General features: G+C 46.9%; 1 protein-coding gene across 5 annotated transcripts in view; it reads right to left on the bottom strand.

Moving 5' to 3' along the window:
* Positions 1-348: 348 nt before the first annotated feature.
* The window catches only part of TRMT61A (tRNA methyltransferase 61A), a 47,905-nt gene continuing 32,372 nt past the window's right edge, over positions 349-15,881 (bottom strand). For 2 of the 5 annotated variants that reach the window (XM_090141700.1, XM_090141702.1), the window contains one exon: positions 349-14,099. Coding sequence is in view for 1 of the 5 variants with exons in the window: in XM_090141702.1 (XP_089997828.1) it covers positions 14,097-14,099 (3 nt within the window). In the remaining 4 variants the exon portion in view is untranslated. The remainder of the gene's footprint in view (positions 14,100-15,881) is intronic. The other 3 variants (XR_016467070.1, XR_016467069.1, XR_016467071.1) reach the window with 3 other exon arrangements.

Here is a 15,881-nt window from a genome sequence, read left to right as displayed (position 1 = left end):
TATCGAAACTGGCCATCACATGGCTGTCTTTGCAAAACTCATTGGTATGAAGTGCTCACTATTTCACTATTTTTTTTCACAGATGTCATTTAACTTCAGTTTTCTCCTGAATAATGTATCTCAAAAGTGAGACAAATCAAGGCATATCTCCTAAGTGTGTAAAGCTGAAGGAACATGGTTAGTGGGTGTGGTGGTGATGGGTTGATGACTGGACTAGATGATCTTAGTGGCCTTTTTCAGCCTTAATGATTCTATGATTCTATCAAAGCTCAGTGTACCTGAGCAAAGTTTGGTGTGTTAATGTTTAGGATAGCTGATTGGATTAAAGGCAGAGAGAAAATGAGGCTTCAATAGCTTTGGTCTTCAGATTTATTATTTTTTATTTGCTATAAATCAGAATAAAATGCAGAATAGGATTTCACTGAAAGTATCATTCTATGAGCTCTCTTTGCACTGAGGAGCTTTAAGCCATTCTAAATGTTGGTTTTTTTTTCCCTTTAAAATAGCTTTTCAACTGCTTCAGTACACAGACACAAGTTTCAAATGCATTTCACTCACTCATTAAACAGAAGAAAAAAGACAACAAATGTCAAAGCGAAAATGTGCAGAGGATGGGGAGATGATTCAGCCTTACTAATAGCTATTTACCATGGCATTCGCTTTATAAGTTGCAGATGTAACTTTTAGCAAAGCGGGATTGTTTCGGAGTGTTTGCATTTTCTCCTCTGTGCCATGGTTCCTCCACTGGGGGCAGGGGAATGGGACTGGATGATCTTGGATGTCCCTTCCAACCCAAGCCATTCTGTGATAAGCTTCTCTAAATGTCTGTTTGTTGGGGAAGGATGGCCATCAGCTCTATGCACAGCACTAAAATAGCAGAGCATGAGCTTCTCTGAAATAGGCATGCTGCAGCTGCCCAGTTATTGATTAACAGAAGCTTAATATTGCACATAGAAAATCTCAGATAAATATATACACTCCTGTTCAGCCTGGCATGTCCCTGCTGCACTGGGATGTCTGTAGGGGTGTGTGACTTCTGATTGTGCCCTGAAGGTGCTGGGGAAGGGTAAAGGATTCTTTATCTATTTCTAAGCAATTATTGCACTGTAGGAAGAGGATATATGATAACTATGCAAAGCCTACAATTTTGTCTTTACTTATGAGAAATTCCTGCACGGTATTCTGCTGTCTCCTGAACAGCAGCTGATAATGGGGTCTGTTCTGCAGCCCTGCAGAGCTTTAGCCCCAGGCAAGAAGAGTTCTGGGCCAGAAATATTGGAACTTGCATACCTACAGGGAAAAGTGCTCCCATTGATTTTTTTTTTTTTCACTGAACTGCTATGAAGATCTTAAAATATCAGCAAACCTCTTCTGAAATCATCATCCCAGTCCAAGTAGCACACATACAATTGACAATTGTTCCAAAACCAAACAGAAAGGAATGGATGCAAAATCCTTGTTTCTTTGATGGCACTGCTCACAATTTGGAGTTGCTGGAGTTTTTAGGCTGCTGTGAGAAACCTGCAGTATCCAGCACTTGCCATGTGAAGGACTTCAGTGTAAGTTCAGACAGTGTTGGGCACATTTCAATCAATTATAGGAACTCAGTCTTTTTTTCCCAATTCCCAGTGGCTGCAGGTGAAGGAGACAACTGCAACCAAGGCAGAAGTTTTGCTGCCTTTGCTCGCTTTGCCTCAGCCTTCCCCACTGCTACTGCATGTGACGTTGGCTATTTTTATCCTCCATAAAGACGGTATCATCAACTCCCTCTGCTGCAGGAGAAGCTGTGATGGATAATTTAATAGCAAATGTTTAGATCGTTAGTGATGCAGGGAGGCTTTTTTAAAGTCAGGGAAGCTGAAGAGGCGAAGGCTGCACTGCACTTCTGAAATCTCAAGAAGGAAAATTACAACAAGGAAAACCGATGTAAAAAAACTCTTGCTAAGGTGTAAGATGCTGAAAGAGCATGGGGGCTTATGGGGTACAGAGAGGCTCAGTCCCTGGGCATGGGCAATGATGGTCACAGCCCTATGGACACAAAGTTGGTAAGGAGCAATCTCACTGCATGGCTCACAGGAAGAGGGCTGTTCATCCATTACACCCCCACCCAACATCACCCAGAAAAACAGGCTGGCTGCTCATGCCACCAAACCACAAGGCAGCTATTCGGGTCAGCAATGAGGCAACCAAGACAAGCCAGAGGTTTGGCTGTCTTCAATTGCACCTGCTGCTGTTGGATGAAAAAAAAAAAGTACTCAACAGCTTTCTTCACTGGAGGAAAGATACAGCTCCTTTGAAGAATCTCTCTTGACATTAGGAATCACCTGTTTTCCTACCTTATTAAATCCCTCGTGTTGCTGGAGGAAGGGTGCTCTTCCCTTGGAGCAAAACCCATGTTGTAACAGACATCATTATCCTTCATGTCTTCTGTTGACTGGAAGATAGCACCACGCTGAGCTGTGCACACAGGAAGGCTGTGTCCCTACAACTACAGCCATAGAATTCGCCTTGAGCAGGCACAGATGTGTTGTTATAAATACATCTGTATTGGGATAGCTACTCCTGAGCAGAAATGGAATAATTCTTCCAGTCTAAAACATGCATGCCAATTATACTAGTATAATCTATGCAGTAGGAGAGGTACTAATGTAACTTCATAAAGTGGTTAAGGAGAAATTTACCAGCTACAGTGTTGAATACTAATTGGTAAAGAAATAAGCTGGGGTCTGTTGTTAAATCTCTCCTATGTAGCAGACACAGTAGGACCCATATGAATAGCAGTACCAACTGTCCTGTAACACCCTGACTCCTGGAAATGTCAATAAAATCCATGCCTTGGTAAAAATAATGATGGCAGCACAAAGCCTGAGCATAAGCCTATGTCCTGTGTGAGCAGCCATGCTGAAAGGAAGCAGGTTTGCATTTTCTCTCTGCAGGGAAAAGGTGAAGCCCACGTCAAAACCCTTCTGGTTTTGAGATTTCAGTCATACCTGTCCTTGGCAGGGGTTTGGCTTCAGGGGGAGGCTGCAATTCCCTCTTCCTTGGTGGGACCAGCCTCAGGGCCAGGGCAGACTCACCCCCTTTCTCTTGGATGTGCTGAGGGATCAGTGAGACACAAACATTAGTGTTGAGTGGCAGCTTTCACACTTTTGCGTGAAGCACACTTTCAGCTTACATTTATATACATACCACAGTCTTGAGGAGTACAGGATTCAGCCTTTGCTAATATTTTGCTAGAGCCCAGCAACAGGCAACAGGCTGTTAGGTCTGGCAGGGCTTGTTTCAAAGACGTCTGGTCCCCAGAGGGGGCAGCTGACTTTCTCTCTTTCTTCATTTCATCCTGCCAGCTGTCTTCTCATTTCTGACTTTTAGACTTGTTTTTGTTCCTGGGCAGAAATATCTGTGCAGGGCAACGCTGAGCTGATTCAGTGGCAAGCTAAGTAATTTTTCAATGACATAATATCAGCCCATTTTAATCCCTGCAAACTGGATACATTTAATTTATTGGCAACATCAACAAAATAAATGGAAGAAGAGGTTAAAAGAAGACTTTCCATGTCCTTCCTGCTTTCCTAGGAAGAGCAGCTTTGGAAAGTGGACAGAGGATGAACAGACATGCTTTGCTCTGCATCTCCTTGGTGACTTTTCCAAGCTTGCAGAGATATTCCTCAGTACTTGTTATTTCTGTTCCTAGCTGAGCCACAGACATCACTATAAAGAGAAATATGCTCCCATTTTCTGAGAGCTGCTGACGAAGTGAAGAAGAAGCCATGATGTGCAATCAAGCTTTGTGTTTCTTAAACCAACAGGGAATGCTATGATGACTCCAGTGGCTTTGGCAGTTCAACAACACCAAGTTTTTTCCCAGGATGAATGTAAACGAAAAAAAGCATTCTTTCTGGTTTAACACACCCCTCTGAGAGCCATCTCAGTCTCTGCTTCTCCAGGGTGCCAATCACAGTTGTGTGAGAAACTCTCCTCTTGCTTCCAGCTGCTTCTTGGTGGTGTGGGTGGAATTGCTGTTTTGTAGGTAAGGGTGCCCCAGGGCTCCATTTTGTGAATCACGCTACAACAGCCACCTCTTATCTGTCAATCAAAGAATTATCTGACAAGTCACTTTACAACCTACCATCTAGTACTTTACAATCTACTGTAGGGTAGACTTTTTGCCAAGATAGTTTGTGGTTTATTCTGAATAAATGCATGCTAATCTCATTTAATCTAGGATGTATGCAGTTCCCAAAACTTCCTGTCCTCTCCCTGTGCTCTGTTTACAAAAACTGCAGCTCTTCCTCCCGCTGCTTGGATGCCGACAGGGCTCTGGTATGCTCTGTGTGCATTTGTTGCATTCTTCTATCTTTTCTTTTCCTTCTTTAACTGAAAGTCAATACCAGCTTCTTCTCAAGGCAAGGGCAAGGCTGTGATGGATTTCAGCAGGTGAAAGGCTGGGCCTTTAGCTACTATGGTCACGTACCAGAAATGAGAACAGAATCACTTCCATGGGACATGAGGGCACCTTTGAAATCCATTATCCACCATAAACCCTGTTGGTCCCACAGCACAGCTGCAGGCACAGCAGTCACACAAAGGCAGCTCGAGTTACCAGAAATTAGATGAGTTACCAGGCCTACTCTGAGTGTGGCTGAATGGCTGGAGAGAATTTCAGCATCAGCCCTGGCAATGCTGGAAAGAGAATCATGCTAAAAATTATCTTGTGCCAAGAGAACTTGCTTAGCCCCAGCAAGGTAGATGACTGTGTAAGAGGGTTTGGTTACCACAAATATAATGTCACTGGAGTGCAGTTTTACATCCTGACTGTCTGGGAAAATGTTGTGAGCATGTTAACAGTAGCTTTTAGAAGGCCCCAGCTGCTGTAGTGCTGCTCCCAGCGAGCAAGCTGTGGGAGGCCCTGGCTGGTGCCAGGAGATGGACCCAGTGACCCTTGTGGGATCCTTCCAACTGGGGATATTCTGTGATTCTGCAATTCCCCGCAGTGCCTCTCCCACTGCCGTGCAGGACCATTGCTCCCCAGCACCGTGCTTGAGGATTCAACCCAGTGCACCTTGCTTGTGCCCAGATGGTGCTTCAGAGACCCGTACTTTCTCCATCACCGAGTGATATCACCCGCTTCACTTGGGCTTGTCCCATTAGCATTGGCAGCTGTGCCCCATCAGTCCCCACCTGCTGCATTGTGGGGTAAACCCTGTTGTCAAAGGCTGGGCTGCAGCTGCTGCTGCTCAGGTGCCCCCAGGTCTCAGGTATCACCCAGGGATTTCCGTTAAAGAGATATGCTGACCAAATTCCTTGTCCCTCCTTCATCCCTTTTGTTCTGCTGTCACTTCTTCCTGACGTTTTGAGGAAGGTTCTATGTTATGGGAGACCTGTGGGACATCAAGCAGATAAACACACGGTGAGCAGCCCAGAATTTCATGAAATCGTTGTTACTTGGCAGATGACACCTACCAGGAGGGACTGCGAATGAAACGTGTGGGGATCGCAAAGCCACAGCAGGGGGCAGTGCTATATGGTAAATCCATGTATAGGCTGTCAGACATTTTGAGCATGGGAATCCTGAAATTACAGAGCCAGAGGCTGCAACCTGCAGTTTGTTTAATATCCCTCTTGTTCCCTAGCCAAGAAGCAGCACTTGAACTATGAGGATTGGTGCACAATTGACGCTGCACAACTTTCCAACTGAGATGTGTGCTTGATTATGAGGTTGAAGAAAATTATCAAGAGTTGTGTTAGGGTTTGAGTCCATGCATATATTTTCCCAGATGATTTGTGGTCTCCTTTAGCATGAAATATCTTTGACTCTATAGTTTGGAGACTCCAACTACCACAGCAACACCACAGCGCTGTGCAGAGGGGGCCCTCAGTGCCTTCCTCAGCCAACATGGCGAGGACTCCATGCGGGGCTGCTTCAGTTAAAACTCGAAACAACTGCCAGCCCTTTTACTGAAAATATACTTTTCCTGTATTTACTACAGACCACATCCTGCCCCAACTCCATCCAAACAGGACAGCACCGTGTAAATAAGCAGAGGGCTGTGAGGCCCGAGCTGTCAGCTCTTGCTGACTGTAGGTTTCAACCCTGTCCCACAGCGCTGCAGGAGCTCCAGGTGGCCTCTGTGAGGCAAGCAAACCGAAGACTGTTGCTGGTTAAGGTAAAAAAGTTTCTGCTTCACTTGTAGTAGTTTTGGTTGCCTTTATTCCAGGAAGGTGAGCAGGAGGCAGCAAAGAGCTTTCAGTCTCCCTAGCAAAGAGCTCATTCCCCTCTTGCCAGACCACAGGTCGCAAAGATCTCAAAAGCACCCTTCCAGAGTCTCCTCTAAGAGCCAGGATAGTGATAAGGTTTTCATAGGTAATTTGACATTTATTTTCTTATGCTTGTAATATATGCCAGAGTGAGATTTCTCTCACAGTTCTCTTCCTGGATGGACTCTGGGACCATTGCCCTGCCATCCAGGAGACCTCTGTGGAGACCGCAGCAGTGGTGTACACTGTACAGTTTGGTTTAGAAAGGATTTCACATTCTTGTGAAGCCTTTTGCACCACAGGTTCTGACACACAGATCCCCAAAAGCTCTGTAGGTGCCTGAAGCCACCACGAGAGGCACAGTGGAGCTGTGCAGCCCAGGGGACCTTTGCCCATCAGGGAACACCAGCTTGGTGCTGGCCTGGGATTTCTGCTTTTGCCTGTTCTGATCTCTTGCTCTCCAGGTTATCCTCTCACTCGTTTCTCCTACCCACATTACGTGCTTCTCTGGCTTTCCCAAGCATTATGCCAAGTTACTAATTACTTTTCTCAAGTTCCTGATTAATGGTTGAATACTTGGATCCATTTCTCTGTTTTCTGCTCCTGGTGTATCTGTCTCCAGCTCAGAAGCCATTCCTGCCTTGGAGAAGAAGCCAGTGCTGAAGGTATAATATAGGACAAAGGCTGCTGAAGGGCTCCTAAATCCCAACTCCCAGGATCAGCCTTCCCCTCACAGCTCTCAGCTCTCCCAGCATGGCCCACGCCCAGCAGCTGCCTTTTGGGATTGGCCTCAAAGCCAGAGAAGGGGCTGGAGCGATGATCCTAGGGCTGAAGGTGATGCTGGTGATGGGGCAGTGCCAGAAGGAGATTCAAGGAAGCATGACTCAAAGAAAGACCCAAACTGTGCTACTGAAATGTAGCCTGGCTCAACCCTTGCTCTTAGCTGCTTTCATAAACCTGCATGGTGTCTTTCACAATGCAGAGGACTACGAAGTCACCCCAAAAATGAATCCACAGCCTCCCAAAGGACAAGAGCTGCAGATATGGCTGCAAGGAGGCCGGCTGAGAGTGATCATGAGGCTGGCTGTGTGCTCACCAAACACGTATTTAGAGGATGGAACATATTGCCCCAAGGTTATACAGATTCAAGGAGCAATTAGACAGACTCACTCAAGGAAGGTACTCCTCGGGCTATTAAACACAGATGTCACCCGAGTCCCTGAGCTGAGGGTCAGTGGAGGCTGGGTGAGCGTGCTGCATGTGCTTTTAGAATATCAAAATATCACAGAATGGCTTGGGTTGTAAAGGCACTTCTGAGCCGCTGTGGTGGTGTGCTGGAAGTCATGCGGGTCTGGATGGGAATGTCCCACAGGCAACCTCCCTCCTCACCTTTACCAACCCTTTGCTGCTTATCCTAGAGGTTCTGTGGCCCACCTTCCCTGAATGCAGCCTTTCCTCCCCCCATACTCATGCTGGCTCTCTCCTTTGGGTGTCACACCTAGCCTTAGGGTTCCTGTGCCTCTCCCTGACTATGCACCCTCAGAGGAGTGGATCTAGATCCCAGTTCATGTCTCTGTACAGGGGATGGGGCAGCCCTGGGAACCCTCTCACTGCATCACACCAGTCCCCAAGACAAGCTGCACCAGATAGCTTTAAAGCAGTCATCACCAAATGCTTGTGCAGCATTGCTCGGAGGAAAGGCTTGGGAAGCTCTTGTGCAAAGATGACCTAATTTACAGCTCTCGGTGCTATTCTAGTAGATTTTTGTGTGTGTGTGTGTGTGTGTAGCAAAAAAAGGAACCTGGCATCTATCCTCATTTAATACTGCTCTCAGCCTGACTTTGCAATGTCCTAGTGAAAGTACAGCCAAGAGAAACTTTTTTTTTTTTTTTAAACAGACAAGGGGAGTAAAAAGCAAGGAAGAATGAGGGAGAAAGAAGCAGGCAAATAGCAACCAAGGATTTGGGCACTGCAGTCCCAAACAGCTTCATGAATAACATTACCCGCTGCAAATCAAGCTGCTGGAATGGCTGCCCTGACCCAATATGCAAATCCACTGAGGGAAGAGCTGGGGTAGCCAGGAGTGTTGGTAGCCAAGGCAGCTCCCCACACCGAGCCCAGATTGTGCTTCAGCTGACATGGCTCTGCGTACAGCCATTTGTGAATAATGATCTACTCTTGATGTGGTACTTGGGGAGGCAGTGGGGCCAGGACTGCCTTTTACCAGCTCAGAGTATATTCATGTGTACTAGATTTCCAAGGCAGGGAGGCCCAATACTCAGAACAGCTTTTGCAAGTAGGGTTGCCAATAATGCATTAAGTTACAGTAGATATTTCACCATCACAGATGCAGCCATGAGCGCCTGCCCACGTTCAACGTTCCCAGGTGAGAGCATCTCCTGGCAGCCATCTCACTGGCACCAGGCAGTGCTGCACACAGACCGGCCTTCTGGCCTGGCACAGCAGGGACAAACCTTGACAGACATGTCCTGGCAGTCTGGCACAAAATGAACATTGCTACCCTCTGAGTCCCACACACCTGCAGTCACGTTGCAGTTGATATTCTTGCTGTGCCATTTTGGTTCCCCTCCAGGGATCAGTCCCCTCTTCTCACACTGAAGGCTTTCCTTAATTTCCTGCCTGAACACTCCTCTCTGCTTCGTATGGCTCTAGTTTGACTTCCTCCCCTTTGCCGTCCTTGGAGAACCTTGCTGTATTATTTTATATGGTGTTATTGCCTTGCTTTATGGCTCATCCCTCAGGGAACAGTGCAGATGAGTCCTTTTGTTCTGGGGTGACATGCCAGTACATATTCTGCACTTTTCATTATTATTTTTAGGGCTACACCCATGTGTGTTACAGAGCTGTGGGTCCTCTAAGCTGCTTCTGGTGCGAATAACACAGAATACCTCCTCAGCATCAACACCCCTGTAAAATATTTGGCAGCTGAATGTTACTAAGATAGCTCCCTGAGCTGTGATGCATCTTGTCAGTCTCACATGAGATGCCAGGACATTGAACTTGAGCACGAGGTGCTAGCACTTGAATCAAAACTAATTGCTGTAGGACATCAGTGCCTGGAATGAAACCAATAAAGCTGAAGCCAGCAGAGGACAAAATCAGATTGGCAATTTGCTTGGGGGCAGCTCACTGACCTCCCTGCAAACAGAGCGGCGGGTTGGTTGGTCCTTCTTCAGCATGAGAAGCAATGCAAAACTTTTAAGGACTGAAAACTGACCGCCATACCTCACTCCGCAGTATGCTCATGACATTGCACAGATTGTGAAGGTTGAGCCATGCAATGGTTCTCTTGGACTCGTCCTGCTGAGTTACATGGTAACCTGTGGTACAAAGGTATGGCACGTGTTCATGGCACCTATGGTACCTGTCCATAACAGCTGTGTGTCCTGGCTTACAGCTAGTGGGTAGCTTTGGCACTCCTACCAGAGCCTCTGCCTGTAGGGTCTGAAGTGCTTTGATAATGGAGGAAGGTGGGACCACTGGTCTCAGCTGTGCAGTCAGTTTAGCCCAATGATCCCGTGCTTTCCTTTAATTCTCATTGCTTTACCCCCCTCTCAGGGACATTCCTGTAATTCTGTGCATGCCACCAAAATACAGACAGGCAGTTTCTGCAAGGCTAAAGACAGGTAGCATCAAATGACTTTAAGAAAACAGTTGAGGAGTTTCAGAGCATGTGCTGTGATAGGAATCTTCTTCACCTGCTGTAGGGAAGAGAATACTTCAGCAGCTGTGTGTATAATTAGCACTTATCAGGCAGCAGGAAGGAAACAAAGGTTTGGTAATTTGAAGAAATGTCCAGGAGAAGTTTTTTTTAAAGGTCACATAAATCAGCTTCTGGGCAGCTGGGGAAGGAGGGAGGCACCTGGCAGTGCAGCACAGCATGGTACAGCCCAGCCCAGACCAGCCAGCTCTAAGCAGGGCCCATGCATGAAGGTCATGCAGGAGAAGGGGATGGAAACTTGTGCACGCAAATCAGAAGTGAAGGAAGATGACACTGAGTTAGTAACTAAGCTGGGGTTTCTCTGATTCAGGAACAAGAGTCTGATCCTCTTTCAGATAAAGACTCAGGTGGCATTGCTATTTCTTTCACAAACAACACTACTCTTCTTGTGCCCTCACCAGGGCAGCAGATAATTAAAAAAAAAAAAAAAGCATTATCCCTTTGATTTGTTAATTTCAGAGTTGTTCTTCAGTGCATGTCTCTGCACCCTACAAAGCCCCTCAAAGCCAACAGGCTCAGGGCTGGGGTGCCAAGAGGGTGGCAATGCAGCTGTTGTGGGGATGGGGGCAGAGATGGGAACAGGGATGGGGATTGAGAGGAGTTGTGCTGCATCCTTCTACCAAAGTGCCCAGAGCACATAAGCCTACAAGAAAGTCATCGTGAGCTGACAGTGCAGTGACACCAGTGAGGCCTGGGCTATTTGCTCAACACAAACCCCGTGCTCAGCCAATTGTTTGTCTGGCTACAGCTGGACTGCGCTTACCTCAGTCCCACCTGATCTACCAGTTCTGCTCCTATTGAAAAGGGCCAGGAAATGTTTTTGTAAGAAAAAAGTGAAACGTGGACATACAAAGCTCTCACTAAAGCTATGTGAGGCTCTGTTGGACGTATGCAGGTGTACACGTTCAGCTTGCACGTTGCTCAGGTAAGCGGTGTGCATTGCATGAACCATCAGCAAGGTCACTCTAGGTAGCTGGATGTGCCTGGACGTGTTGTAAATATTACAAAGCCGTGCTGCTGCTCTGCAGTTGATGCAGCCCGCAGTTAGAGATTTCTGTGCTCTGTTGCTGTTAATGATTTTGTGCAGTGCACTTGCTTCTCCTGGATGAGGAAATTGGTAATATGGCTGCATAGATCACTTATCTGTTAGTATACCTCTCCTGATGGAAACTGGGAGGGTGAAGCAATTGCTGATCACATGAGAGTGAGCGAGCAAATGCAAACATCTCAGCCTGCATCGCTATCTGGGAAAAAAAAAAGTAATATCCAGGGCTGACACAGAGGCAGATTGTTGGTCACTTAGCTCTGTCCTGATTTGACTAAAGCAATTTACTTCCAGCTTCCTTGGTTCTAGTGACAGGGAAGAACAAATTGCAGCTGTATGTAAAAAAACAAACAAACAAAAAAAAAACTGTTGTACAGCTTGCTTTGTGTTAACTGTTTGGAGGCTGGTGCTCCATCCCAGGGCTCTGCTGTACCCTGAAATCCCACAACAGGAGAGACACCCTTGTCTGTCTGGAAAGCACACAGCAGTCCATCCTGTCCCCTACAGACATCCCTGGCTGTTTTTGGGTGCCCATAGAGCAGGGATTGTACTTCCCTGAGTACAGCGGGTGCTTTGTTCACACCCGGCCAGCAGCAGCCACGCCACAGCCCTCAGCCCTGGGACATGCCCAGCTTGTTGTGTGGAAAATGCCAGAGAGCTCAGAGTTAAGATAAGCAGTGGTGGCTTTTTTAGCAAGGCAAACAACTGCAGTGCCCGGGACAAGCTCTGCCTCTTTCCATGATGAGCAGTGCTCAGGCGTGCCAGGCATTTTTTCCCTTTCTGAAGCAGAACCTCCCCTCCAGAAGCAAAATTAGAAAAGAAGAAGGAAAGTGTGCATTTTGTGATTTAAAATTCCACCTTAGAAGTGTTTGCCATTAACACCAGAGTTTGGGCTCTCTGCAGCATGAAGCCTTGAGCTGGAGAGCTGAGCCCCTCGCTCAGCTCCCTCCTCTGCCAACAGCTGGATGGCTGACCCTGGAGCCACCCTGCTCTCTTCCTTCAGTTCTTGACTCCACGGCCTTGTGAGGACAGCTTGAGTGCTGTGACATCTTTGTGTATGCCTAATGTTGATCAGTATCAGTCCTTTTAGAGGGCCCATCAAGCTGGCAGCAACTACAAGACCTGTGGTTGCTGCCAGCCCTGTGTACCAGGCTGGTCCTATGTTCCCAAATCAACCACCAAGTTCACAGCCCCTTCAAATCCCCATTCTCCTGCAGCCTGTTAGTTTGGCTGTTCTTCTCACTGTTCATCAATGGATGACAGTGAAGACTCTTATGGAGCTTCCAGCCTCCCCATGCTGAAGTTGTGCGGCTGTTAAACACCCACTGGCACTGCCTGCATCAGCAGTTTGCATCCTGTGATCCACTCTCACCTCCATTTTAAACATAAAGGCAAAAATGAAATATACCAAGGGGAGTGAGAAACATGGAGGAAACCAGAGGGGCTTTACCAAGGTGTTCACTTCTAATGTAGTGTGAAATTCATGGGTCCTCTTTCCAGTGGTACTGTGAAGGATTACAATTTTGCCTGGCTCTGTCTGCCTGCCACCTCCTCTTAGCACATTCAAGTGAGCAAAGTCCAGACTGATCCTTGTTGGAAAGAACACAGTCTGCTTCTCAGAAGGATTAAGAATTCAAGAGCCACTGTCAGGTCCTGTAAGTATACGTATGAGGCCCCATACCCAGCAGCCCTGTGCTGTTGATACTGGAAAAGCTCATTAGATTCTTCAGAGCAGGACACAAAGGGTATCAATCCAGCAGGATCTGCTGTGGCACTGTGTCAGGACAGGCTGTGCCAACAGGTAGAAAGTGCAGTGACCCACACAGGTGGATTAGCATCTGTTCACCCAGCAGGCAATTTCAGCCTGAAGATCTCTGAACATACAGCTCCTTTGCACTGATCTGGTCCAAAGTGCAGCTCAGAAGGGCTCGCTGAGAGCACCTAGGCAGCAGATGTCATCTGGAGGATAGCACAGGCTAGGAGTCCCAAGTCAGCCAGCTCTGAATTCAGATGTCTGAATCACAGTCCCACTTCCCCACTGGGCCAGGAGACTTGGAATCAGATCACAGAAGCGTGAATCAGGACTGGAACAAGCTCTTCTCCAGACCATCAGGAGACTCTGAATCAGGTTGTGAAACAGCCCTCCCATCCCTGGCATGGAGGGCCTGAGTCAGGGCTGAGCTGACACTTCTGTTCCTGAGCGGAGAGCATGAATGCAGCATGACAGCGAGTGTCCCTGGCTGGCAGAATGAGAGAGGAGAGACCCTCATTGTGTGGCTTGATTACAACTGCATGGGCACTTCAGTTCTCAGCCAGAACTTTTCTACAATGAAGTGGAGATAAGATAGAGGAATATAAAGAGAAATGTTCTTGAACAGTACTGATGACTGTTTTGAAGAAGGCGACACTTTTGAAGAAGACAACACTTTTAATCTTCCCCTGGCAATGTCCTGGTCCTAAATAGTACCTCTAGTAGTCTCATCATTGCCTCTACACTTAATTCGGGGTTGCACAGTTGGTGCTGATTGTTATTTATGTTGTAGGGATTCCTGCCTGGAGGTGGGGGCACAGTGTGCTATGGTCATGTGGCAGGAGAACTTTCAAAAACACCAGCTAAGCAGGAAAAGAAGGCCCCCTCCCTGCTTTGCAGAGGAAGATCATCCGAAGTCACTGAAGGGCACATCATGGACAGCTCAGCTTCAGGCTCAGCTGCTTTTACATTATTCATGGTTTGTTATGCCAATATGGGCTTCCTCCCTTTCCATCGTGGAAGAAGGGCTGCCTTCCTCAGCTTTGACCTTTTTTTTTTGTCCATTCACATCATGTATCACTTCACCATTTTCATAGCAGTGGGAGCAATTAGCATGGACTGCATGTGCTCTTCTACACTCCTTGTCTTTATTATTGTCCATGACACTAACAGTGGTCTCTGTCTGGGATCTCGATGCTTTGTATGGCACTTACTGTCATCTGAAATGTATTTCCTTCCATCCAGGGCCATGGTAGCATCTCTCAAACTTCAGCTGGATCTAGGAGCTCCATGATGGAGGTTTACTGCAAGAGGAGGTAGTCAAGAAGGAAAAATTAGTGAAAATGGCATGCTAGCTCCACATGTGCACCCTGTTTTTTGGGTGTGCATGGGGCAGAACAACACAGCCAGCCAGCATTTAACCACTGACGGCTGTCAGATATCTATAGATTAGCCACGATTGCCCAAAGGTTTTCTTTCCACCTTAGCTGTGAATAAGACAGACCAGGTCCTGCTCCCAACCTCTGGTGTCAAAGCAAAGGATATTGGATCGCAGAGGGAGAGGGAGGTCAAAAAGCAGTGCTACTGTGGGAGAGGACACGTTATGGTTGGAGATGAGGCTGACTAATATCTGGCAGGAATGAGAGGATATTTTGAGCAATCTGTGTAACCTTCTGTTTCCTTTACTTTTTTCCTATAGTCTTTTCTCCTTCCATTACTTGCAGCTGCCGTATCACATGTCTGCTTGGGATCTGCTCTGGTGCCCCTGAGAATCCCTGTGCTGCCTTAAGAGAGCTTTGGAAGGGGCTTCTACATAACTATCCCTACAGCCTGTAGGAGAGTGGTCATGGCATCGTTGGGCCAACAGTGGTGATCAGAGTACAAGTAGCAAATTCAAAATAAAATAACAGCTAAGTGGCAGCTGCGCTCCAGAGTTCAACACAAGCCAAAACAGAGTCCTAAAATAAGGAAAACCCATCAGGCCACTTCAGGCTATTGAAATGAAGCACAATCATGATCTGGAGTGAAAATGAGCTGTATTTTCCAGCTCCCGAATTCTGGAACCCTTCCAGCTCCCAGTTTGAAGTGCCTGCCACACCCCCAGGGAAGCACCCTGCTTGTTTAATAATAGTTGACTTCGAATTTGAATCATTTCTAGAAGGTGTGTCCATAAGCAAAACATCATTCTACAACCTTAATTTTCCTAGTTTTTCCATACAAGTCAACTCAGGCTCTAAGTTTTGAACTTACAGATAGGCTCTTAAAAGCCACCCTTCCTATAGACTGCCATTACATCTGATTGCTATCACCAGCAGCAAGAAAGTGTTATGGTAAGGAAAGCAAGTGGAAACACTTGTGGAGAGAAACAGCATCCCAGGCAGAATCCATAGAAAAGAAGAACTCTTCTCGTGGCCTTGAATGCTTAAGAAGAATTAAAACTGATGTGCATAAGATACTGTTTTCAGTTTTACTGGGCTAAAGTGTAGAAGCTGGGATGCAATTAATGTAGTGATTATCGAGATGCCCCTGGGGGTAGTGCAGCTGTCACGCAATCCCATTCCACACAGCTGATGCCGTTTAATTGTGAGACATCAGTACAAAGCTTAAAATGCAGGGCCCAAGCCTAGAAGCACTTGCAGTTGGCATAGTGCTCCTTGCCCCTTTGCTGTGCTGGGCAGTGCCGTTCTGTGCCCATACTGCTTCTCATCCACGTCAGTGGCACAGGAACACCAGCCCAGGACATGTGGTGGCCCATGTGCTGCTCCAGGTGGGATTGCTGGAGGAGCAGAGCAGCAGCCCAAGGCAGCCACATACATGAGCTCCATTGCCAGCTTTACAAACAAATGCTGTTTTCCACCACTTTTCCAACCACCATTGTTTTTCCTCATCGGTTATTCATTGCGTCACCAGCAGAATTGACAGCCCTAGTTCAGCTGCCATGTAAAGAGGCTTTTGGTACCTCAACTTAAGCAACGAGTTCCAACAGAAGGCAGCTTTCCAGCCTGGACAATGCCTTCATGTTTAACTGAAGAAGGGAATGCTCCAGTCCAATTCTTGCTTTTGTTTTGCTGTATTCTTGTAGCACT

This window comes from Phasianus colchicus, chromosome 5 (assembly GCF_987193195.1).
Source record: "Phasianus colchicus chromosome 5, bPhaCol1.hap1.1, whole genome shotgun sequence".
Taxonomy (NCBI): domain Eukaryota; kingdom Metazoa; phylum Chordata; class Aves; order Galliformes; family Phasianidae; genus Phasianus; species Phasianus colchicus.
Note: the sequence above shows the minus strand (reverse complement) of the source record. Positions and strands in the feature narration are given on the sequence as shown.